At 34.3% G+C, this 25992-nt stretch overlaps 1 protein-coding gene across 6 annotated transcripts in view; it reads right to left on the bottom strand.

Moving 5' to 3' along the window:
* Positions 1-25992, bottom strand: part of LOC145681107 (phospholipid-transporting ATPase VD) — a 325531-nt gene that overhangs the window by 24187 nt on the left and 275352 nt on the right. For 3 of the 6 annotated variants that reach the window (XR_014130730.1, XM_081752516.1, XM_081752517.1), the window contains exons 15-19: positions 24190-24313; positions 18419-18576; positions 15147-15251; positions 12723-12910; positions 6728-6868 (exon numbers count right to left, since the gene is read on the bottom strand). Coding sequence is in view for 4 of the 6 variants with exons in the window: in XM_081752516.1 (XP_081608642.1) it covers positions 6728-6868; positions 12723-12910; positions 15147-15251; positions 18419-18576; positions 24190-24313 (716 nt within the window). In the remaining 2 variants the exon portion in view is untranslated. The remainder of the gene's footprint in view (positions 1-6727; positions 6869-12722; positions 12911-15146; positions 15252-18418; positions 18577-24189; positions 24314-25992) is intronic. The other 3 variants (XR_014130731.1, XM_081752519.1, XM_081752518.1) reach the window with 1 other exon arrangement.

Raw genomic sequence — 25992 nt, 5'->3', positions numbered from 1 at the left:
GTATGTGGTCTGATTCCATCACCTATGAACTTTGAAATTGTGTACATTTACTGCTAAGAATATATAAATTACTGTCTATACACGACAAAGTCAAAGAAAAATCAATGAATTTCTATTTTTATTAAATGACATTAAAGGTTTAAATGCCATTAGTACATTCACTTGTTTTCCAGCTGAACCTATAATACGTGGTGTGATTGGAAAGTTTTAAGACAGTTGGTAATACTGCTCAGAAGGAGTAGATATAATCGCCCGTTAGCATGGAAGCGATGTTTTGGTGTCTCCTTGAGACATGTTGAAACATGCACCGAGATATTTTTATTCAGTACGGCATAGCAACCATTTGAGTGCGGGCGTGTGTGTGTCTTGGCGGATTTTTAAGTGCGCAAAATGGGTGAAAAATTGGAACAACGCGTTTGTGGGAAATTTTGTTTTAAAACTAGGAAATCTGCTTCGGAGACTTACCAACTCTTAAAAACAGCTTTTGGAGACAAATGTCTGAGCCGGTCAAACGTGTTCATCTCGTTCCACAGATTCAAAGATGGCCGCGAGTCAGTAGAGGATGATCCCCGGTCTGGCTGGCCTTCAACATCAAAAACTAACGAAAACATTGCGAAAGATGGCGATTTAGTGCGCTCGAACCGTAGACTTACAATTACAGGGATGGCTGAAGACCTGAATTTAAGTTTCTATGCGGTTCAGTCAATTTTAACTGATGATTTGAACATGCGTCGAAAGTCCGCGAAATTCATTCCAAAAGTGAAATGAAAATGAAATGAAATCTTTGAGTTTTACGTCCCGTGGTTATGCCGGTTAGGCTAAAGGAGACGGTGATGATGAGTAATGAGTGAAATGGTGAAATGAAGAAAGTGGGAGGAAACGGGAGAACCCCGACAAAACCCACGCACACGGTGTTTGTCCACCACAAGGTTTACTTGGCGGGGGCTGGGGTTAAACCCGGGCCCCACGCACCAGAGGTGAACGCTCTACCACTGAGCCACCGCGGCCCCTCATTCCAAAAGTGTTGTCACACGAGCAGAAACAACACAGACTTCAAATGTCCCACGAACTGTTAAATCGAGCCGAAATGGACTCAGATTTCTTGAATAGAGTAATAACAGGTGATGAATTATGGGTTTATGGGTATGACCCAGAAACATGGCCCAATCTTCTCAGTGGAAGAACCCAGATTCACCAAGACCAAAGAAAGCGCGACAAAGTCGGTCGAATGTGAAGACAATGTTGGTGTTTTTTTCGATTCTAAGGGTATCGTGCATCATGAATTTGCCCCTACGGGGCAGACAGTCAACCAGGAATACTACAAAAGTATCCTTCAGCGTCTGCGCGAAAATGTGAGGCAGAATAGGCCTGCCCTCTGGAAAGAAAAGAATTGTATTCTCCACCACGACAATGCACCAGCGCATTGTGCGTTCTCGATCCAGGAAATTTTGGCTAAATTCAACTGTGCTTCCGCAACCCCCGTATTCCCCAGATTTGACCCCGGCCAACTTCTACCTCTTTCCTAAATTAAAATTGTCATTGAAAGGGAAGAGATTTGACTCAATTGAGGACATTCAAGCAAATACGGAGAGAATGTTTCACACCATCACGGAAAATAATTTTCAGGAATGCTTCCAGAAGTGGAAACACTGTTGGAATCGGTGTGTTCATTCAGCAGGGGACTACTTTGAAGGAGATCCATCATAATAGCCTGTAAGTACTGCCATTTTTAAATTATAAGTCCAGTCTTAAAACTTTCCAATCATACCTCGTAAAGTTGTTGACAACACTTCCCGCATCTTTAGCTTCTAAATAAATTGTTTTAATAAACTCACGTTTATTCGATTCATTTATTTTAATTGGTTTAATTAATCCATGTTTTCTATACAACTTGTACAATTGTTCTGACAGAAATCAGAGATAATTGTTATAACCAATTATTTACATCGTTTTTAATTATTCCATCAACATTTTCTACTAAGTCCACGCAACCAACCCATTACTACATAGTGCAAGTGAATGTTTACAAACACGAATTAATGAAAATTAAAAAGTTTATTGGAGTTACTTTTATTATTTAATTAAGGGACAGCACACGTTAAAGTGTTAGTCATAACCCCAACCATAAAATTATTAGCACTAAAGTCGTTTTAATTATTATTTACTAATGTATTTAGTACGTTTTTTTAAAAAAAAAAATCATGGAAATATCATGCTTTTTTTTCAGTAGTGCATAATTTTAATATATTACTTCTTTAATGTGCATTGAAGCATCAAAATATGTGAGGGTACAACCATGCTCGTGTTATACGTGCAAAATATTTTATTGTTTCCTGCTGTACCTTCAGAATTTGTCAATTCAACAAAGAAAAGTGTTAAAAATATTTCACATGTCTGAGCCAAGCACTCTTGATCAACTATATTGATATAAACTACATTAGAATTATAGGTACACAAAAGATCTATTTTTTTAAATTGTTAAACTAAGTTAAGCTCCATTATGCTTTATTCTGTACGAGCTTGTGTTGATAACAACCGCATTAAAATGCCGTTATTTCCCACTTTCAAAACGTAAACTCAGACAGCACACAATGCGGATGAAAACTGAAAAACCTCTGCTTTCACTGGGAATCAAACCAACGTGTACAAAGAATAAGGGTAATAATAGTTTAGATACTTGGACACATGTTCTTTAATGATGGCTGTAGAATAAAAAGAGAATGATTAAAGTTGATTAAGGGCTCAAAGATTTAATTATAGTTGGTGATATTTGACCCCCCTTTATAGCTATAAAACGCCTTTTTCTAAATTTCCGTGAGTTGGTACATATCCATTTATATCAATTCCCAAAAGTTTACTTCCTATCCTAACTATACATAAAGCTAGATGAGATGACATAAAAATAACAGGTACTTCCGGTTGACGTGGAAAGTTGAAATCTGGTATGATTGTAGCTTTTCGTGACTAACCAACAGGAAAATTGCCAAAAGCGAATATTTTTAATTTTTAGGGTGTCTAAACGGACGATGAAGAAATTCCCCACGTTATTTATTTATTTTTAAATATACATATAATACCATGTTTTAAGAGTAGTTTTGTAGGGAACTGAAAAATCTTTCCCAGGTTATTTACATGGGATATCTTCTACACCCCAAAATGTTTAGGCACTTCAAATACGATTAGAATGATGAAATGTGGCACGATTGTAGCCTTCCGGAACTAACCCACAGGAAAATTGACAGAAGTGAATATTTTTAGTTTTTAAGGGATCTAAAGAGGGGATGAAGAAATTCTCATGTTATATAAATAGCCGTTTTCTTTGGATACAAAATTTTATCTTTTAGATAGTTGAAATAGAAAAAGAAACTTGAAATTCCGTAGAATTGTGGCTTTACGAGGTATGAGGCCGTAGACCGAGCAAGTGCGGGAGCCTAAGTGGGTTCGTTTATAAAATTTCTTAGAGAAATAAATAAATAAATATACTGTATTTTTTTTTAACGCGGTTCCATACATAAATAGATACTGGAATGTCATCAATAACGTAACTTCTCAGCAACTACCTATGCATTTTATTATAAGTTTTAATAATACGTTGGAATTACATTTCAACTAAGTTAGTTATTTCCTTTCTTAGGTATTGCTACTACACGAACTAAGACATTTTTTAAAATTTCTTATTACAGTGAAAACTGACTATGTTAGCCACCATCGGTTTCATTGAAAAGTGGCCAATTTACAGGAAATAAGTGTGATCAGTGTATTTTTAGAGTAAGATTTCTAGTATTACTTGATTGTAAAAGTTTAATAAGCAATGACACGACAGCTACTTTTAAATAATTTAGACTATATAGAGTAATCATAACAATATACAGTACTAGAAAAGATTACTACAGTATGTTTAATATATATACTGTAACAAAGTTATTCATGGGGTTCATACTAGACGTATTTCTTTTGGGCACATATGCATATTCTAATTTTGTAGTTTACCTCTTGTTAATGAGCTACTAGTGTTTCGCTCGGAGCAAAAGATGTTTTGAGAAAATCTTATACGAATTCATATCTCAAAACCTCCGCTACATTTCGACAAGCCGTTAGGTGCCAATAGTTGACAATTGAGATGCTAGCTTTAACCTTGACAATTTACCGGAATTACTAAAGCTCCCTACTAATGAAAGGAGCCAATATTGCTAATAGTTTTACCAAAACAGACAGGGTAAACAAATTCGTACAACCATTTCCTGAATTCCTGCTTTTTCTTATTTACATATTCCTTCACCACCCCTTAATTAGGGTAGTGTTTTAGCCATTGATCTCCACGAATAACTCATGGGAATCTATGCTTCTCTGTTTTCAGTCACAAATGCAGAATATCTGCCTCTCATATGGTAATACGAGAGTTAAGAAAAATGCTGTAACAAAACACTACCCTTATTTTGTCTAGCCAAGGTACGCAAGTAAACATTATCATCATAGGTAAACACTGCTTCAATGAGGCCAACTTCCAAGATAGACAAGTGGCCAACTTACAGAGTAATAAGTAACGAATGGGAAAATGCAGGTTCAAGACGAACCAGGCCAAGATAAGCAGGTGGCCAACTTAGAGAGGTGGCCAAGTTCACAGGTTTTACTGTATATGCTCATCAAAACATTTACTCATATCGTTTCATTTCAATTTCTGGTGTCCATAATGGACAATGTAATGATACAAAGATATCATTAAAACAAAGCTTTCAGACTCCCAGACTATTATATAAGTATGGGAAGACGTAAAAAACGGCTTTGTCCGTCTGTCAGTCACAGGTATCAGAGAAAAAACGAAAACAAATAGCACGAAACAGTGTTTCGGAATCTACTCAGCGCCACATTTTTACTCGTATGTTTGTACTAAAATAATCATTACGGACAGAAAGTTAATCATAACGGACAATAAGGTTGGATACACTTCTTTGGAGCTACTCCTCGTCAACGGCACCTTATAGGTCAGCACAGAATCTTGCTAAAAGCTATGTCTTGACAATTTGTTTCAGCACTGTGTCCTGCTGAAGTTCTTATTCCTTGTTCTCAAAAATGCAGCTGAACAGACAGTTATATCATGCGCCCTATCAAACCATGACTGAGACATGATGTCGTTCTTTTAATTCACCGAGCTTGCACGACCAATGCGAGAGCTCCATGCGAACACCTTTCCACATGCAAGCTTGCTCGAATACGAAAATTTTCTCAATTGTAAAGAACATTTGTGTATGACGATTTTCTATGTAGGAAGTGCCTACATTTTATGATGCTCATCTATTCTAGTTCTGGAGTGCGGAAATGTTCTGAGATTTTCTATAAAATGACAATCCCAAGTTCTTACGATGCACGCCGGGCATACAAATTTTTGAAAGTTCCATGTGCTGCGCTACCATAGACTTGTACTTGACGGGATTTCAATGTGTTCTCCTAACTACTGCTTTTGCAAGCTATATTGTCCCTACATGTCGAAGATGAACTGCTACAGTGTAGTCATAGATCACTTCAGTCTCTATGAATCTCTGAATGGTCCGATACAAAAAACACCCTGCTAATTTGCAGTGTCGTCACGATTTGAAAGATATCAGAGGGTAATTTGCCAACTCTGTGAAACGTTATTACGGATACACTGTTCTTATAACTGCACTCCACCTTCGCCATGTTACACAGTATTTTTTTCGATAAGCTAGGTATAATGATGTAAGCAATTCTTTCAATATACTGTATTTAGATGTAACGAATTACTTTTAATAGAACTACTTCAATTGAATTAGAAAAGTACGAATAGCTATTTCTATTGAATTAAAACGCGTGAGAGTTTTTTTTTTTTTTTTTTTTTTTTTTTTTTTTTTTTTTTTTTTTAAGAACAAGAGAATGATTCTATCGATTGAGATAGAACAAGTGACCGATTCTATCGATTGAGATAGAACGAGTGACCGATTCTTTCGATTGAAATTGAACAAGTGAACGATTCTTTCGATTAAAATTGAACAAGTGATAGATTCTTTCGATCGAAATAGAATGTGAATGATTTGTTCAACTAAACCAATCAATGTGAATAACTCTTTCAATGACACTAGAATGATTCTTTCAACTGAACTAGAAAGATGTGAATGACATTTCTAAACGAAGTAACTTTAATACCAATAGAAACAGAAACCAACAACGCACAGGAGCTGAACCGTCGGAACACACAATATGACCTCAAAACACGTCCAACAACATTTATTTTTAAATAATTGACATTGGTACCGAACATCAAGACAGCACTAAGTGTAAAGTGTAATAGTATTAATAAACTATTATCAAATGGTTGATCCTTCTAATCTAACATACAAGAAGAGTCTTAAAAACATAAATCTACGAAATGAAATATCTACTTATAACTTGGAGGAGACCGGCTTGGGCCTACTTTCATCTCTATAAGCAAAAGTGTTAATTGTGAAATATTAAAAGTTCAAACAAACACAATATATCCAAAGCTATATATATAATTACTTCAAAGACAAGCTCACTATTCACAAAGACGTACAATGTTCATTAATCAGCTACCTGGCTCAGGATCATATAAACTGACTTTATTTCTACCAAAAGCACGATAAGCAGATAAAAGAATAATGCTTAAATATACAGCTTTAAAAGGTACAGCAGCAGTGTAACTTGTTTTCCAGAGACCATGCAAATTTTACGATCTGGATAGAGTTCCACGCACCTGAATATAGAGGAACTGGATGTACTTCGAGACCATGAGACTAGGAACTCCTCACCTCCTGATGCTGCTAATTTTTGCTCCAAAAGGGCTTGGGTTACTTCTGACGGAAACAAGCACGTCTCCACAGCTCTCATAGCAAACCTACAAGAAAATCAATATTTATAACATACGATTTAACACTCACAATAAAATAAGTCATCTGAATCTTGCGGAAATATATTTCAAAGCCGAATATTTGACACTGGTAAAGTAAAGTAAAGTAAAGTAAAGAGAGAGAAAAAAAAAAAAAAAAAGCTACTCGAAATTACAGGTATTGAGTATCCCCACAAATAAAAGTAACAACAAGAAAATAAAGAATAATATACGATAGGATAGGTGGCAACGAAAGAAAAAGATACAAATGAAAGGAAATGGAGTGATTGAAATAAATAAAATTAAATTAAATGACAGAACGAAAGAAAAGGAAAAATAAAGTATTTGTTCACCAATCTTATCATCAATAAGCTTATATGAACTTACTTTTGCTCCTACAAACTCTTAAAGATCGCTTAAAAAATTGCACTTCGAATTTCCGATGACACCTACCAACTTATCAAGACTTAAAGAAACGGTGTTTGGAAATTAAATGTTGAATATATATATATATACACTACCGCTCAGAAGTTTTCGAATATCCTGGATTTTTGTAAGCATTTGCTGTGACCATATTATTTTGGCACGAGAACTTGGCTGCTCCGTATCAAAGGTACTTCTGCCTATAGCAAAGAGATCCTGCACATGATATGTCGAATCATAATTCTTAAAACTGAAACCAAAAAAGACAATGTGACATAGACATTGGATAACAGAAACAAAAGTGTGGAAGGTGAAGCAATATATGGTATTAGTTTTGTTTGGAACGTGTAGACACAGAGAGTGAATGGAGTGACAGAAATTTCAAAGAAAAAGCAGTTTCCCAAATTTTGCAGTTCTTTATAACTTGTTGATATAAAGAACGTTTAAAACGTTAAAAATACCATGCTTTGAAAAGTGCTTACGATGGTTTCGTATGCTCGATTGTTGCTCATTGAAATAGTAACAACGAGTATTACATATACGCTTCCACTGAACAACAAATGACTACAAAACGACGTATATTGACTGTCATAAACACTTTTCAAAGCATAGTATTTTAGGTGTTTTAGACGTTAGCATATTAACAGCATATTAAAAGAACTGTAAAATTTGAAAAACTACATTTCTTTAAAATTTCTGTCACTGCATTCACCCTCTATGTCTACACTTTCCAAACAAAACTAATATGTTGCCTCACCTTCCACAATTTTGTTTATTCTATGTAATATATATATGAAATGTTCTTTTTTTTTTGGCTTCAGTTGTAAGAATTATAATTTGACATACCATCTGCAGTACCTCTCAGACATTGATTCAACTGTTGTCAAATTTTATGCTTTAGGCGAAGTACCCATGACGCAGGGTGGTAAAGTTCTCTTGCCAAATTAATACGATCACAGTAGATGAATACAAAAATCCGGGGTGTTTGAAAAAGTTAAGCAGTAGTATATATATATAACGAAAATGCGGGAGACCTATTAGCAGTGCATTAAAGGCAAAACCAAAAAAAAGTACACCCTATTCCCTACTGAGACCGTCCTTTATCTAAATCACGATAATGCTGACAGCGAACAGGGAAAATTCTACGTTTGATATAATTTTTTAAATGATCTATAAGAATGTGAAAGAGTGAAAGTGAGTGTCTATAAGTTTATTGATATCTATTACCATTTTATTATATATAGAAAAAAGAAAAATATACTAAAAACATATAACAAAATAATAAAACATACTAACAGACTATTCGAGTATCTTTGCAACATTTTCTTTTTTTCCTTTCTATATTCTGATGATTTGGCGATTGGGACTTAACATTCCTCTTCAGCACATCAATTAGTATGAGAAACCTATTTGTTAAAGTTGGATTCGAATCAATACTCAGGGGTCAGTGTCCCTATCAGGGGTGGAAAATGGAACCAGGCACACAAAAACCATGATCCGCAAAATCCCTGGTATATTTTTCTTTTATTATTATTATTATTATTTTTTTTTTTTTTCACCTGTGTAAAACTTAAGGTAACATGTTAAAATTTAATTTATATCATATGTAATTATGTAAGTTACATATTTATTTAGTGATTGACCTACTTTTGTACAGTCAGCAACAAAAGTTCTTTCCGTCGGATAAAATTTATTTTATGAATAAACGTGGTATGGATGGAACATATAACGGTGGTATGGGTGGAACGTACTAAAAATTACATACTTTTTAATTTACTGAAAACTCTACTCAAATTGTCCTTTCATTCTGCAGTTATTTACGGAACTAATTTTATCAAACGGACAGAACTTTTGTCGCTGACTGTACTACGTCGTTTATATCACTTAATTATATTAATGTCTGGACATGACACTAATATACAGTGGTTCTAGCAAACAATGAAACTCGACGGAAAAAAAAGTCTCAGAATAGACAAAATGATCCGTGATCCATTCATAAAATAACGACGTGGTACAAAGGTAAATCCATTGTATTTACGTATTTATTTATTTATTTATTTATTTACAAATTTCTTTAGTTTAGAGTATCTTTCTATATATATATATATATATATATTCAGGAATAATTTTTGAACGATCTACTCGACTTGTAGCGTCTTCATAGAAATGCAATATTGCCAAGAAAAACCTATCATCTACCAAAGACCAAAACTTTGTGTTTTGACTCTTTTAGGCCTATTTTTTAACATATGTGTAATTATTTATCAAGTTTAAATAATCTATTTAAAAATGAGGCCTATACGATAACGTTTTGTTGATTTTTAAAATTGCATGTACACTCATGTCCAACATGATTGTCGCATATCTATAACTTTCTTCTTGAAAGAATACTTCTGTATAATATGATAATGATTTTGCAGGGTAGTTTTAATACTGATACTATGTGTATAATTGGAAAATATATATTTGTGGTAAATTTCATAGCAAAAGAATTATAAATACGAAAATTAGAATGAGTAAAACAAAATGTTGCTATTCTGACAAGAAAGTTTTATTGTTCTTATTTACTGTTCTTTTGACATGAAATTTTCCATAAACATGTCTTTGCCGATTATATACATACTAACGCTATAAGAAATACCGGGTGAATTCGTTATCAAATTATTTTCCTACAACAACACATTTATAGACACGCGACAATAATTTTGGACATGAGTGTACATGTAAATGATTTTATGTTTCCTGCAATTAAGTTAGAAATTGTAAAATTCATCTTGCAATGTGTACCATACTTCTATTCTAGGACTTTCCTCGTAAATTTTTTAAACGTACAATACAGTACATAATAAACATTTATAAAGTATTGACCTGTACTAAGAGATCATAAAATACGAACGTGAGAGGTTTTTATTATTATTATTATTATTATTATTATTATTATTATTATTATTATTATTATTATTATTATTATTATTATTATTATTAAGAGTGTATATTCGCTGGTGGGTGGGACAGGAAGTGAGTAATTATAGAACTCTGGCCTATCCGATTTTTTTACTATCTGGTCTGCCTTTTCGCCACACCAGGCTGGATTAGCAAAGTGTACTATTTTCTTTTCCATGACGTGCAATAGAAGTATTCCAGCGCTTTCGCGCACCGCAGTTTCACCTCTTCATGGTTTCGGAAGTGCTTTGCTTTCATCACCTTTGAGTGGTACGAATACATGAAAGTGACTGGGGAAAGGGGGGAGGGAGGGATCTGAAACTTAGCGCGGGAGTGTGATACACTGAAATTTGATAACCTGAATTCTGGACACTGTTAAACGAACAGTACGAGATCGGACATTGTCATGAAACCACGAAACGCCTGAAGAAAACTCCTGGTTGCAGGACGAAGATAATTTTGAAGCACAACTACATACGAAGCACTAGTTCCTGTTGCTGTAAGGTGGTGCATAACGCCAATGGGAAGGCCGTCTTTGCACTGATGCTGCTTTCTTGTTGTTTTCCTGCATGGTGCTGCCCCGATTCCTGGTTATTCTTCTAACAACAATAACTTCTGTCAGCTTACAGAAAAATTGTACAACTTTTCGAAATTTTATTACACTATGGTTTTCATCTGACTCTCTCTCGCAGATTTTTACGCTATATCCTTCGAGAAACATTGCTTTTAGTAAGAACTGAAGATTTCCTGGCGGCGAATATTATAGAGATGTTCTCGGTATATCACAGCCAGGTGAAGTCCGACGATAGAGCCGCTGTTTCAAGAACTGACATCGTTCTTATCTTCAGAGGGATTATACTGAGACCAGTTCATGCGTACTATATATAGGAGGTAAGAGGGGCTTAAGAATCCGTGTCTCTGATTGAATGGTCTATAGCTTGACGCTGATTGGTCGTATTCATATATGCCTTCTTTATGACTGGTGTTCAAGTCCATGTCTGGCTGAGCTGAAATCCTGTAACCCTGTTGATATTGTTGGGTACTTGTAGTATGGCAAGAGATTCTTTAATTATCCTATCCCATTGGTTTGAACTCTTTGAAATACTTTTAGTGTCTGAAAATAAAATTCTATGTCCTTCTGTTACACTGTATTTCGCCAGGGCTGATTCTCCAGATAAAACAGCTTTATGTACCTCTCATGCTCCTTGCTCGATATTCTATTGTTCGTCCTGTTTGTCCTATGTAACTTTTTCCGCATTCGCGGGGAATGCAGTATACCCCTGGTGTTTTAAGACCCAATTCGTCTTTAACTGGACGGAGTAGGTTTCTGATATTTGATGTCGGTCTGTGCATGATTTTGATGTTGTCTCTCTTCATGATTCTTGTAATTTTTTCAGATAGTTTCCCAGTGTAGAGCAGAACTGCAATGTTGTTGACTGGATCTTCAGATTCTGTGGTGGTCTTTTTACTGGAAAAGGTCCTTTTCAGGACCAATCGAATGTCATCTTCCTTGTATTCATACTACAGTAAGGTCTTCTTGAGATGTGCAAGTTCACTGGAGAGTTCTTCCTTGGTCCGAGATGCCTTTTGCTCTAAGCACAAGCATGCTGATGATTGTATTGCGCTGTGATTTATGGTGCAAGCTGTTCCTATTAACATAAAGGTCAGTGTGGGTAGGTTTTCTGTAAACACTGTGATCCAGACTTCCATCAGGTTTGCAACGAATGAGGATGTCTAGAAATGGTATGCAGCCTTCTGTTTCTATTTCCATGTTAAACTTGATGTTACTGTGTTGATTGTTGAGAAATTCAAGCAACGATTGCAGTGCATTTCTTCCATGAGGCCAGATGACAAAGGTATCATCAACATATCTATAGAAATACGATAGCTTTAATGGTGCTGATTCTAATTCTTTCTGCTCGAAGCTTTCCATGAAAAAGTTTGCCACTCTTGGTGAGAGGGGTGACCCCATGGCATCGCCGTCCGTTTGTTCATAGTACTGTCCGTCGAAGAGGAAATATGTAGAAGTTAGTGTGATCTTAAATAAATCAAGGATCTCCAGCAGGAAATGCTCACTAAGGAAATGTAACGTGTCTTGTACTGGAACTCTGGTAAACAGAGACCACATCAAAACTGACTAGGATGTCGTCTGGAGAAATGTGTATGGTCTTCAATATTTCCACAAATTTATATGAGTTCTTGACGTAGTGTTCACACTGTCCTACTAGCGGTTGAAAAAGAAAGGTGAGGTACTTAGCCAGACGGTAAGTTGGGCTTCCAATCGCATCTATCGTCGGACTTCACCTGGCTGATACCCAGAACATCTCTATAATTGCTTTTAGTATTTATCAACTAAAGAAATATTACGCTATCTCCAAGACAACCGATGCAACACTTTTATAGATATAAAGGAATTTATGTATTATTTAAAGAAAAAAGTATTTATTTATTTATTTATTTATTTATTTATTTGAGTGACTGCAACTTATTTTCTTACCTTGGAAGCAACGCTAGCACCGAAGACAATACAACTACGAGCCAATACACAGGATTCCCCATCGTTTGCTGAATCACCCAATAATTGCTTGGTAAACCCAAACACGACAAACATACAGTGTTATATACTAGGGAAAATATGTAAAATGCAGTAATTGAAATAAAAATGGAAACAGCATGAATCGGCGTCTGGAAAACAAAGAAAAATATATACTATTAGTATCCATAGCCTTCGAAAAGTGAAATTGATGGAACATTCTACATATACAGATTATTTATGAATTTATGAACAAAATTTTAAATGCCGTACATTGATAATTTTATACTAAAATATGACATACAAAGTTAAAAAGGAATCATGACCATTATAAATTAATATGTACGAAACAAATAAAACAAGTCTTTCTCACATTGAATATTATTGAAATATTACGGGCTTTAAAATGATTACTGTACTTGTATTTCTGTGTGTAATACGAAAGACTACAAATATTAAAATATTTCTTCTTCGCCTTCCATTAAGACCTTGTGTCACAACAAATTTGCATGAACTTTTGTAAATATCAGTGGTTTAGTGCGAGAAGAAATTATATAAACTAATGAAAACTGCGGAAACACCTCCATTTAAGTAGTCTATTTTTCATATTTATTGTTCTTATATATTTTCAAGTGCTGATTTGAGTTCAGATTGGGTGTAAATTAGAGTTTAGATCCATCTTTCCAAGTTCATTTTAGCTCTCTTATTCCTACAAGATCATCTACAACAATTTCGTCTCATTAAATTTCATAATTTATTTCCTCTGCCAGAGAACGATGCTATATATGTTTATGACTACACGGACATTGTTGAGTAATTCAAAATAAGGTTTTCATGACAGCAATCATTCAAGAACTGTACGCTTGCTTCCCTGCACTTAAGCCTACCATTACAATACACTTAACTTCTTAAATCTCTCTTGCAATGAAACGAAATTTCTAGTTTTACATACCACGATTATACTCTGTACGTTGAAGGAGACGGATCATTAATAGAAATGAACAATTGTAAAAGGACTGGTGGAATGAGGATGTGTGAGGAAACATGAAAAGATTGAGAAAACCCACTTGTTAACCACAAACTTACATGGCCTGCGATTGAATTAAATACTTAATTTATGTATTTAATTCATTCAAAAGTTCTCTATGACCCATTCGTGTTTTCTCTTCTATCAACATAGGACTTTCTATGTTCTAAATAAACGCTTCTATGCACGAAAACTATTTATCAAAATTTTATTGCATCTGGTGATACTGCGAAGGATACGAAATTTCCTGCTGATTTGATCTGTACAGAAGTCTGGTTCCGTGTGCATTTGGTCAAACGCGATTCCTCTTCCCGCGCGCAGAATGAACTCGTCCGACCTTGATCACGTGTGCTTGTAAGTATGATGTAAAAGAATGTTTATATTTTCCCGCTAGTATCAAAATTCTGCCCAAACTGAACCCCTTTCGAGAAGAGTACGTTGTATGACATTTTAAGTGTTTGTGTTTTCTCGCTAGGCTGAAAATGCCTCCAAAACTGAGTAGTTTTTTTTAAAAGTTTATGTTGTAACCCTTTATGACCCAAAGTTCAGTGACCAGGAAAGACCGTAAGAACAAGAGTTGTTACATCAGAGTGACTTTAATCACGAAAAAGGTCGGTAACTATGAGGATTCCGTGGTCCCAGCATTCAATTCTCCAACAAAAAGGACGAGAAAACGGTCGTGCACGAAAGCCAGCAGAAGCACGAAGACAAAATAGCCCGAAGACAGATGGCGAATCATCTAAATGTGTATTTGGGAACTGTCAACCGCACAATGCGCCAACGACTGAATCTTCAATATGTAAAATTTCATTTTAGCTCGTTGGCAAGTTCAGTTGTTTTTAGACACAACGACAATAGCAGATAATATTTTAGGTTGACTATTACTTTATTGTGCATTGATAGCCCCTCTTTGCTATAATGAACGTAAATTTCAACAAATTAGCACCGGTGCTCTCAAACTTTAATAGCTATATTTGCAGTTGATATTTCTATAATCTACAAAGAGTGAGTTACATATGATGTGGTTAAGCAATTAATGTTTTCTTTTAATTTTCTTCCTATGCTACAAAACTCTTACTGACTGAGACTCTCAGTAAGACTGTGGTTTGACTGTGGTTCTTCACGAATGTAGAAAATAAACATACAAGAAGTTTCGTATTCTCAATGCCCAGCTGAAGAAACGACATTTTTCTTTCTTTGTTTTCTTTTTCTTTCGAAATAATGGCAGTGTATAATTACAACTTTTGATTCTTCGGGATCTCTATAGGTACTAGCACTAATTTCATAAAGTGTTCTTTAAGCTCGATTTTAAATTATAACAATTGTATTTCTACACTACGTAAAATGATGCAGTAACTTACCCATAATCGTGTTTCAATTGCAACATGAAGTAACATTACAAACATACATGAGGTAGTTACTGTTGTGCCAAATTCCCAAATCCCAACATCGCTGTCATGATAGGCCTGAAAAATAATTGAATAGTTCATTAAATAAAAATCAGGAATCTACCTTATTTTTAATAACCAACATCACGCTGCAATCACCACTGAAATAAAACTGCTTTCTTACAAAATATTACGTGTATAGCTGATTATAATACATCTTTTCTTTTTTCCTTATAAAATCTTGGTATTCTTATCTTTCAACTCACCAAAAATTGTGTGTATTAAGGCTAGACATATACTAGTATTCTTCTCGCTGTTAAATCTAGCTATAATTCTGTACCAAATGAGCTATATTATAAATCGTGTATATTATAAAGACACTAATGTTAACTTCCTTTAAAAAGAAGCTGCACTAGTCTTCATTTGCAAACTGCAAAATCCTTTTGGAATCTTTTTACTGTGGGCTACATGGATACAAACTGTTTTACCCATGTGCTCGGAGTAACTATCATGTTCTATGTGCAGACTTTTAACACGGGAACTAAGTACGTAAGTGAGAAATAATGCAAAACTAATTATTTGCCAGAATACATCCAAGCAACCTTAAAAGAGAAAAGAAAGAAAGAAAGAAAAAAGTACACTATAAACTCTTTCGCTAAATCTGCCACCAAATAGGAAAGTAGGAAGAGTAGAAAAATTAACAATTGAAAAACAACAATGAAGGCTTCTATTGGGTGTCATACTAGATGGATGCGTGATAATGTTCCTACTATTTTAAAATAAGTAAATATACGTTTAATTTAATAAGTAAATATATATATATATATATATTTATGGATGAGCTGTCATCCATAAATTAAGTTACCTTGCATAGGCACTTTGTTTCTGTTGATGAAACTAGGCGCGCTCTGATCAATAATTAAATGTCATGTGTACTTGAGGGAAATGCAGTCAGAAATTATCTTTGTAAATACTTTGACGCTTCTATCACTAATAATGAACTCAAAAGATTGTTTCTACTGACCCAGAGTACAATAATAGCTCAAAGCAATAATTCTGTTCCATCATATGCTTTCTATTATACTGTATATGCTGCACTATTTCAGAGTTTGACATCACAATTTGCATTATCAGTTTGCTGATATTAAACATCTAATTCCTTACAACGTATTTATTCTACTTCGAACCTTTTATCAATACTACAACAAGAATGAAATATATATATATATATATTTCATTCTTGTTGTAGTATTGATAAAAGGTTCGAAGTAGAATAAACTACAACAAGAATGAAATATATATATATATATATATATATATATATATATATATATATATATATATATATATATATATATATATATATATATTTCATTCTTGTTGTAGTATTGATAAAAGGTTCGAAGTAGAATAAACTACAACAAGAATGAAATATATATATATATATATATATATATATATATATATATATTTCATTCTTGTTGTAGTATTGATAAAAGGTTCGAAGTAGAATAAATACGTTGTAAGGAATTAGATGTTTAATATCCGCAAACTGATAATGCAAATTGTGATGTCAAACTCTGAAATGGTGCAGCATATACAGTATAATAGAAAGCATATGATGGAACAGAATTATTGCTTTGAGCTATTATTGTACTCTGGGTCAGTAGGAACAATCTTTTGAGTTCATTATTAGTGATAGAAGCGTCAAAGTATTTACAAAGATAATTTCTGACTGCATTTCCCGCAAGTACACATGACATTTAATTATTGATCAGAGCGCGCCTAGTTTCACCAACAGAAACAAAGTGCCTATGCAAGGTAACTTAATTTATGGATGACAGCTCACCTAATTTTATCAACGGAAAGAACAAATATCTGCTATTTAACTTACAGATTACAGTACAAAAAATATTACTTTTTGTATATTCTTTGTTACATGGTTTCAGTGTAAAATGAGCATAAATCTGTATCTGAAACATTTAATAATAAAATAAAATAAATATGAGTGTATTTAATTTATAGATAATAATGCGACTTAGTTCTGCCGCCGGGCAAAAAGTATATATGTATGCACGTCTTAAGTGTTCTGCCCTAAATTTTACGTTAGAGATCTTATAAACTGTAAATACTGTTGAAAATTTGAACTGTCTGATAATCAGACAAACGCTCCATTCTATTGATTTTAATCACTTTGACATTACGTACATAAGAATTTCAGTACCAGCTTTGGCTATTAAGCAAGAAAAAAAATCGAATATTTTGTACAGAATACAGCTACAAATGCTTTAATTCATTCATAGTCAAATAATTAAAAAAATCACATGCAACATTTCTCAACAAAAACCAATATAACAATGCTCTATATTACATTAATAAAGAGATCTTCTTTCTTGGTAATACTAAAATTCTAAACTTCAACGTAGTGCAAAATATAATATATGTAGTATTTCGCATAAAACGTATATGACAGATGTTAAATTCTGTAATGAATCCTTAAAAAATATTTTTACTTTTCAGTTAAATTTGAGTTAGATTTGTTCAAATTAATACATTATTTTGTGAATTTTACTGAAGACTGATCGGAATTTAGTGTATGAGGGTAATTCGGAAAGTGATTTCTGTTGTGGTGTAGCTCTGGCAGTAATGGGCGGAGCGCTACCGTTGTTACATTATGTAATCTGTGATTTAGAAGCTTCTGGCTAGGTCAGTGAGACCATCGTACGCTGGTTATGACGTCCCAAAATGTGTGCTTTCATAGAAAATCCCGCCAAATGCAAGGTACACTTAATGATAGGATTTCTTTGGGCAGCTGCAGACATTCATCGCGAATTGTGTGTTGTATACGGCCCGAAAATTACGAGGAAAGGTATTCTGCATCAGTGGATCACATTTTTCAAATCATTCATGACGAAACGAGAAGTGGTATGTTTCCTGTAGTTAATGGTAATCATTCCCCCTAAAGCCTGCGAGAAAATAGTAATTATATGATTATTTTTAAACGTTGATTCACACAAGTGCGATAATCATGTAGAAATCTTTTGTATGTTTACGAGTTAGCTCAAACTGTAATTCTGAATATTTTACGCTTTTATCAAACATAGAATTCTACGTTTCGTTGTGTGTGTACGAGTATTATTCTAGGTCATCAATGGTAATATATATTCTACAATTTTCAAGATTGTTTTCACCATGAAAGAAGACCTCAATGTAAGTATCACTCACAGTATACACAGAAAACTTACCGCTTCAGCTACGAAGAATAAAACTACACTTTGATACAAAGAATCGATTATTGTTATCCAAAATGAATACGATTGGTATACAAGGCTAAGACGGCTCTGTCGATACAAATGAGGTCTCGCTAACAAAAGATGCTCTGGCGCAAACTGATCGTACACTCCTATTTAAAGCAAAAGCAAAATGTGGTTTCAATTATCACATGCTTTAACAAAGCAAAAAAGCAGTCTTAAATATTAAAAGTAAATTAATACCAAATTAATTGATTATTAAAAACTTACTTTAAGAAATACACCTTATTTTAAGTCTCCATTACACACTGGGCTCGACAGCGTAAGCAAATGCTAGTTGGAAATTACTGGCTCGATTTCTGATGCTTAGTCATCCTGATTCAGATTTTCTTTATATTAATTGCGGCAGTTAAAGGTTATGATATTTTAAACACAGCCTCTAACAATTTCTATCCATTGGAAGAAATTTCTTCCAAGAACTCAATTCTGTGGCTTGCCTTCAACCTCAACTTGCCTAAATGAAAGGGTTCTACATAAGAACTAAGATTCTTGTGGAAGGAAATTCTCCACTAAAACTATCAATTATTTAGTGGTTGTGACAAACAGCTTGGAAAGTTATTCATAATGGTTTACAAAGAATCGATTTAATATCTCCACTCAAGAATTTAAAGAAAATCTTATTAAGCAGTGAATTATGGTTCTAACTTTAAAAAGATTGTATAATATTTAAATAATTAACCTAAAACAATGAAGGAAAGAAAAAATTAAAACAGAAATAGGTATGATAAAAAAAAAAAAAGAACATTTGTACTGCAACCAATAAACAAACAAATAATATGGCATAACATTGCTATTACGAAAATATTTCACTATGTTGATATTTTAAACGTAGATCACACTGCATACAATTTTAATTTTTCAGAAGAGATCTTAAACACAAACTAAACACACTTTCTTACAAGGCTGTTTATAATCTTTATTATAAATTAACTAGAAATAGTCTGAAGAAGGAAGTGATATACTTCTGAAACTGTAACATTTCTAGTTAATTTATAATAAAGATTATAGACAGCCTTGTAAGAAAGTGTGTTTAGTTTGTGTTTAAGATGGACACAAGGCCTTTTTATCATAATATCCAAAGAGATCTTAATGTGCATGCGTAAATATTCACGCCGGCCCTGACCTTTCAACGTCAGTAATAATATCAGAATATGAAGTTACGTGTGTTCATTACGCTAGCAGATTTCTTTACTACGACAAGCGAGTACATTTGGAAGTTCACCATAAATAAATTACACAAGGCCATACTGCGAGCAAAATGCATGATTGGGAGCTTTACGTCATCTGAGAAACGTAGTGAGAAAAACACGGCAATCCACATACGTATACTCTACAACTATCCGTTTTAGAATTTCTCAACTAAAACCCCAAACCATTTACGAAATAACTTGGCTCGTTATTTTGTTTTGACAGTGGCCTTAAGTAAAATCCGAGACGGAAAAGAAGTCAAAAAGAAAGGAAGGAGAAACAAAAAATGAATCGATCCAACTGAGGGCAATTCCGAAACTTAATTCACAATTTTATATTTAAAGGTTACAAAAAAAAAAAAAAAAAAAAAAAAAAAAAAAAAAAAAAAAAAAAAAAAAAAGCAATTATCAGTTACTTGATTGATTCATTGTGCGAATAAATAAAAGAAAAACTATTCATTAGTTCTTTACTAGAATAAACTGATCAAATAACCATCTTGTTCGAATATACGGATTTGAGTGGTTACTCGAATTTCAATAGTTCTTGAAAGGTTTACAGTTGAACTTGTGGGCAGACTTTCAAACAAAATCTTGGAAGAAGCATAAGAAATCATTGTTTTAGTTTATTTGTTTTCTTTCACGTAGTATAGGATGTAATATTGTCACGACAGACTTCTTTATCGAAGATACAGAACATTTTCTGCCCTTACAGAATTCTTATTTAGCTCAATCAACAGCCAACATTATTTAGTATACAACTAGAAAGTAATGAGAACTCTTAAAGAGAAAGGTACATAAATATCTCGTTTTGACATTATTATTATTATTATTATTATTATTATTATTATTATTATTATTATTATTATTATTATTATTATTATTATTATTATTATTATTATTATTACAATTTCGATGCAAGTAATAATAAAATAATTACAACTATGTATCTTATTCAATTCCTTAAATATTATCACCTAAGGGTTGACTGCTATTCAACTCTTTTACTATGACACCTACCTTATTAATTTCTACAGTATCACCATTTCTAAGTTATTCGACTCTTTAACTGTATTTCCATTAGCTTATTTCATCCCTTAGCTATCATCTTCTGCATTATTCAATGCCTTAACTATTATCATTTCTAGTTTGTTTGTTTCTTAACTATTACCCTTTATTTTGATTCTTTAAATATAATCTTCGACTAATTCAATTCCTTTACTTCACTATCTCTAGTTTCTGATTCCTTAACCATTTCTACCTTATTTGATTCCTTAGTCATCATCCTTTGGCTTATTTTCATTTAGGAGGCAGGATAGCACCCTAGTACAGCGCTTATCTCTGATGCGTGGGTCCCTGGTTCGATTCTTGGCCAAGTAAGTTCGTAGTGGATAACATCGTGTCCCTGAGTTTTCTCGGTGTACTCCAGTTTCCTCTTACATTTTCGTTAAACCGATTCTTCCCATCATCATTCACTTGCCTTAATCATCCGTTTCCCTTAGCCTAAGGGGCATAATCGTAGGACGATAAATAAAGATTTCATTTTATTTTCATTTATTGTCTTTTCCGTGATAATAATAATTTCAGAGTTGAACCCAACTAATTTTAGGCATTCCAGAAATCTCCGAAAGTTTCGAGCAAAATCTTCAACTACTTATACAAGTTGAATCAACACTAATGTTATTCTAGACCAAGAACTAAAATAAGCTATTAATTTTGTAGCTAAATTACCCTGTAGGTAAAGAGTAACGATTACGGAATCACATCAGCTAGAGCTGTTGATAGTTAGGAAATTAAATAACTAGAGGTGGTGAAGTTACGGAATTGAATTAGCTCCAAAGTGACAGTTAAAGAATCAAAATACGCTAAAGGTGGTGAAAGTTAAATGCGTGGTGCTACCCAAAATATCCAAGAATGTCATTGTAAAAATCAGAGAACTATACGTACGTCCTAATGTCTTCCGTCACCTGTGAAGTAGTCCCCTCCAGCATCTATGCACCTTCGAAGTAGTCCTCTCCTAGAGTTGTTTCTATTTTTGGAAGCTGTCCTGGAAGTTCGCAGGGTAAAGGATGTTAAGGACCCGTTGCGATTACACTTCAATGGAGTCAAAACGTCACCCTTTCAACGCGAGTTTCACCTTCGGGAGCAGGTAGAAATAGCAGGCTCGGTCACGAGAGTGGGGAGGGTGGGGGACCGTTACTATGTGTTTTTTGGCCAGGAATTCCTTCACACAAGCGAGGTGTGCGCGGACGCGTTGTCATGAAGCAGCAACCAGTCTTTCGTTTGCCACAGCTCTGGTCGTTTGCGCAGAACACCTTCCCTCAGTCTCTTCAAAACCTCACAGTAAAATTTCCCGTTCACTTCTGACCATGTGGAACAAACTCCTTATGCACAATTCCTCGAATATCGAAAAAAATTATCAGCATCAACTTGATGTTGCTGCGAACCTGTCGAGTCTTTTTCGGCCTTGGAGAGGATGGCGTCTTCCATTGTGATGACTGCTGCTTCTTTTCCGGATCATAACCATTGACCCGAGATTCATCACCTGTAATGAGTCTGGATAAGAAGTTTGGACACTCTCAAACTTTTGTTGCAGGTCAATGCACGTCTGAATCTTTTTTTTTTTTTTGGGGGGGGGGTCGATGCTACGAAGGTGAGGGACAAACTTCGCTGCAATTCGTCTTATATTCAGTTCATCGGGTAGAATACGTTGACATGTACCGTACGACAGTCGAAATCTGTTAAACATCGTGAATTGTCTGCCTTCTGTCTTCACGAACCACATCACGCACTTTTATTATCATTTTCGGTGTTGTGCAAATTGACGGTCGAATAGAATATCTGTCATCTTCCACAGATTTATGACCTCCTTTGAAACGCTTGAACCACTCAAACATTCTTGCTTGACTCAGTGCACTCTCACCAATGTCTCTTTCAGCATGCGGTGGGTTTCGGCTGCAGTTTTCTTCAACTTGACACCGAACTTGACGCAAATCCGTTGCTCCTTAACGTCAAATCGCAGAAATACTCAAACACTCCCTGACACGCACAACTTCAACTCACAACTGAATGCGCCAAAGATGATGCAACTTTGTGGTGCAGTAGCTAATACATGTACCTCGATAAATCTAGCGTCAGAATGTCGTGCTGCTACTGGTTTGCCCGATAAGAAAAAAAAAAAAAAAACTCAGATATTTTGGGTAGCACCTTGTAAATTAGAATCTATCACAGGATTTTATCTTGTAGCAATTCAATCCAATCATAACTAAAATTATCTCCCTTTTGTTATCGATGTTTCAGGTAAACCTCCTGCAGCAGCCATTTTTCATTGGAATGTGAACAATAAAACTAGAACATGCGTATAAATATGGAAATAAATCAGCCAGAGCCTAAAGAAAACTTACATGTATCATTCCAGCAGTCGATTGATGAAACTAAGAAAAAAAAACTGAAAAATCTGTCACGGATGGGTGGCCGCGGCTCGATCTACCCACGGACCTTCCCCATAAAAATGTTTCAACCAGCGCTACTTAAAATCATATTTGATTAATAATAGTAATAATGCAAAATACATGAAAAGAAGAAGAAATTTACCTCACCTTGTTTCTTAAATACAAAGGATTTCAAATTGTTAATGCATATATGTACCATGTCCAACTATGGATAGCATCGTCACATTCGATCATATGTTCAGCTTCATGCAGATATTCTTATAATCTGTATTAATGCAATAACAACAACAACGCAAATCCCCAAACACATATTACTACAAAATCCTGTAAATTCTCTTCATAATTTTAGAGGCGGTGTAACAAAAATCCCTGATCAAAAATACAGTCAGGTTAGAAAATAATGTAAACTTTATTAGTTACACAACCAAGTTTATTTTAATTCAGCCTGACCGAATAATGACATGTATTTTTATATTTTTCCCCTTAAAAAGTGATTTGAGTGTTTCTCTTATGTAGTCCTATGAAGAATGGCTTTAAGCTTGCATTTTAAAAATTAAAATACGCACTTTACAAGAAGTAGAACTGACATTTTGTTAGCTCATTTAACTATTTTCAAGTCAATGTAAAAACATGCACAAAAACTGATATGCTCACAAATTCCTGTAATTTTAGCTTCTACAAATATTTTCAAAAAATAATAATAAAGTATCACTACTACTACTACTGAATGAACCAAGGTATATATCAAGAACTTCACCACTATATCTGAGAAATTTTCAGGTTAGATAGCACACGACCTTTTACCAAGAAATTTACCGAAGATTCAAGATGGCCGTTTTTAAGCTGATAACCATGTTGAATATATACCCTGGTGGTATCATATAATAAAAATAAAAATAAAAAAAAAAAACTGAAAATGTCTCAGATCTATAATTAAGATAAAAAAAACAAGCAAACAAAAAAATACAATTCTAGCCAATAATTTTAAGTATGTTTGAAAGACCTATTTACAATCTTACACACTGAATAAGAAACACCAACAGCATAAAACGAAACAAAACATACTAACCAATAGCAATTGGCGGAAGCGATGTGAAAAGCAAATTATACAGCATCAAGTACATCTGATCGATCATAACAGAACCTGAGAACCCGCAATATAATTGATACCAAAATATAAGGAACACAAAAGTCTGAAAGAAAAACACGAACAGACATTAATGTAATGTAATAAATTTCAAGTGTTCTAGAAGAACAATACCAATCAAACAATTATTGCGAAAACTTATAGGCCTACATATGAACTGATATACCGTCGATTCAATGCTTCATCATGAATATTCATAATTATTCAATGCTTTATTTCATCATAGATATTCTAAATTATATATATAAAAGAAGTGATCAGAACGTAAGATTACAAAGACTGCAGTGAAACGTGTATGTATTATTTCTATTATTTCATACAACCAATACAGTCAACAGATAGTACATACATTACGTTATTTTTTGACATAGTCTCCATATTGGTTGAGGCATTTGTCACATTATGGGATGAGTTTGAAGATTCATCCTGGTAAAAATCCTGTCCTTGCGTGTCCAGCCACGTTGTCACGAAGTGTTTCACCTCCTTGTCTGAAGCGAAGCGACGACTTTCTAGACATTTCCAATTTTGTCATCACTTACGTAACGTGATCGTCTTGTCCTGAATCAGCTCCTCCACGCGAGCTGTTTTCATATCTGTTGATGCCGTGCTGGGTCGACCACTGCGTTCCTCGTCGGTGACGTTTTCTCTAGCAGCCGTAAACTTTCGTCACCATTCTGCGACATGATGACGGGACATTACAGTCTCTCCGTAAACCTTTACCAGCTGCCGGTGAATTTCAGCCGCGGTTACATGTTTCGACCACAGAAATCGAATAACTGAGCTGACTTATTCGCAAGACCAGTTTTCCAAACGAGTCGCCATTTGTGTTTACCTACAACTAGTACCGTAGGAGGCGAGTGTCTGAAACTGCCCAGTTGCCAACTACACGTATTAAAATTACTACACACTCCTCATTCCTCTATAATAGACGAAAATCCAGAAATACCGGCCTTGTAACCTTAGTTTCTGATTCTTTCTCGTATATATATATATATTCCTCTATCCAAACTACTTTGAGCAAGATCACTTAAATATATTTTCTATCTTAAAACATATTATTTTTTACCACTTGCTCTTGTCATATCCTAATTATAAAAGGGAAATATTTCGATCTGTTAGTCTGATTCTTAATGGTAAAATCACGTTAATGTGTGTCGCTGTCTGCGTTGCCTTCATACCTGACATCAATAGATGTCGCTAGTGCGCAGGTAATTTGTAGATTTAAAACTATTGTGATTATTGTCTTGTAACTTAAAAACTGTACAGTTTCAATTTCATTATTTCAAAAGTGATGATACTGAACATGATCGTGGCTTAATGTTTATTATTACAACAAAGGCCGTAATTATATTTAAATTTCAACATTAATATTTGTTGGTTGGATGGATTTGAATTTACTGACCCTTTTGACCGAGAGGCTATATGAAACATAAACCTACAGCTTAATGCGGAATCCGAACCATATGAGCTCCTACCAGGAATTGAACCTAGAGCACTATACCAACCACATAGCTTCGAAAGAGATCCATTAATACGATAGTCAAAATTATGAGCAATATAGCTATATCTTTTCTTACACTGTTTATACAGGCCTGTCCTCGTTTATTTTGTTACGCATGCTGTTGTGGTCATGCTATCAAAGTTTAATCCGAATTCCTCCATTTGTCTTGCTTTTGTTGTAGATAGATCAGGGCCCCTCCATTAGAAGTTTGCACCAAAGAAGAA

This window comes from Thermobia domestica, chromosome 3, assembly GCF_964235325.1.
Source record: "Thermobia domestica chromosome 3, izTheDome1.hap1.1, whole genome shotgun sequence".
Lineage (NCBI taxonomy): Eukaryota > Metazoa > Arthropoda > Insecta > Zygentoma > Lepismatidae > Thermobia > Thermobia domestica.
This window is presented reverse-complemented; position numbering and strand designations above follow the sequence as displayed.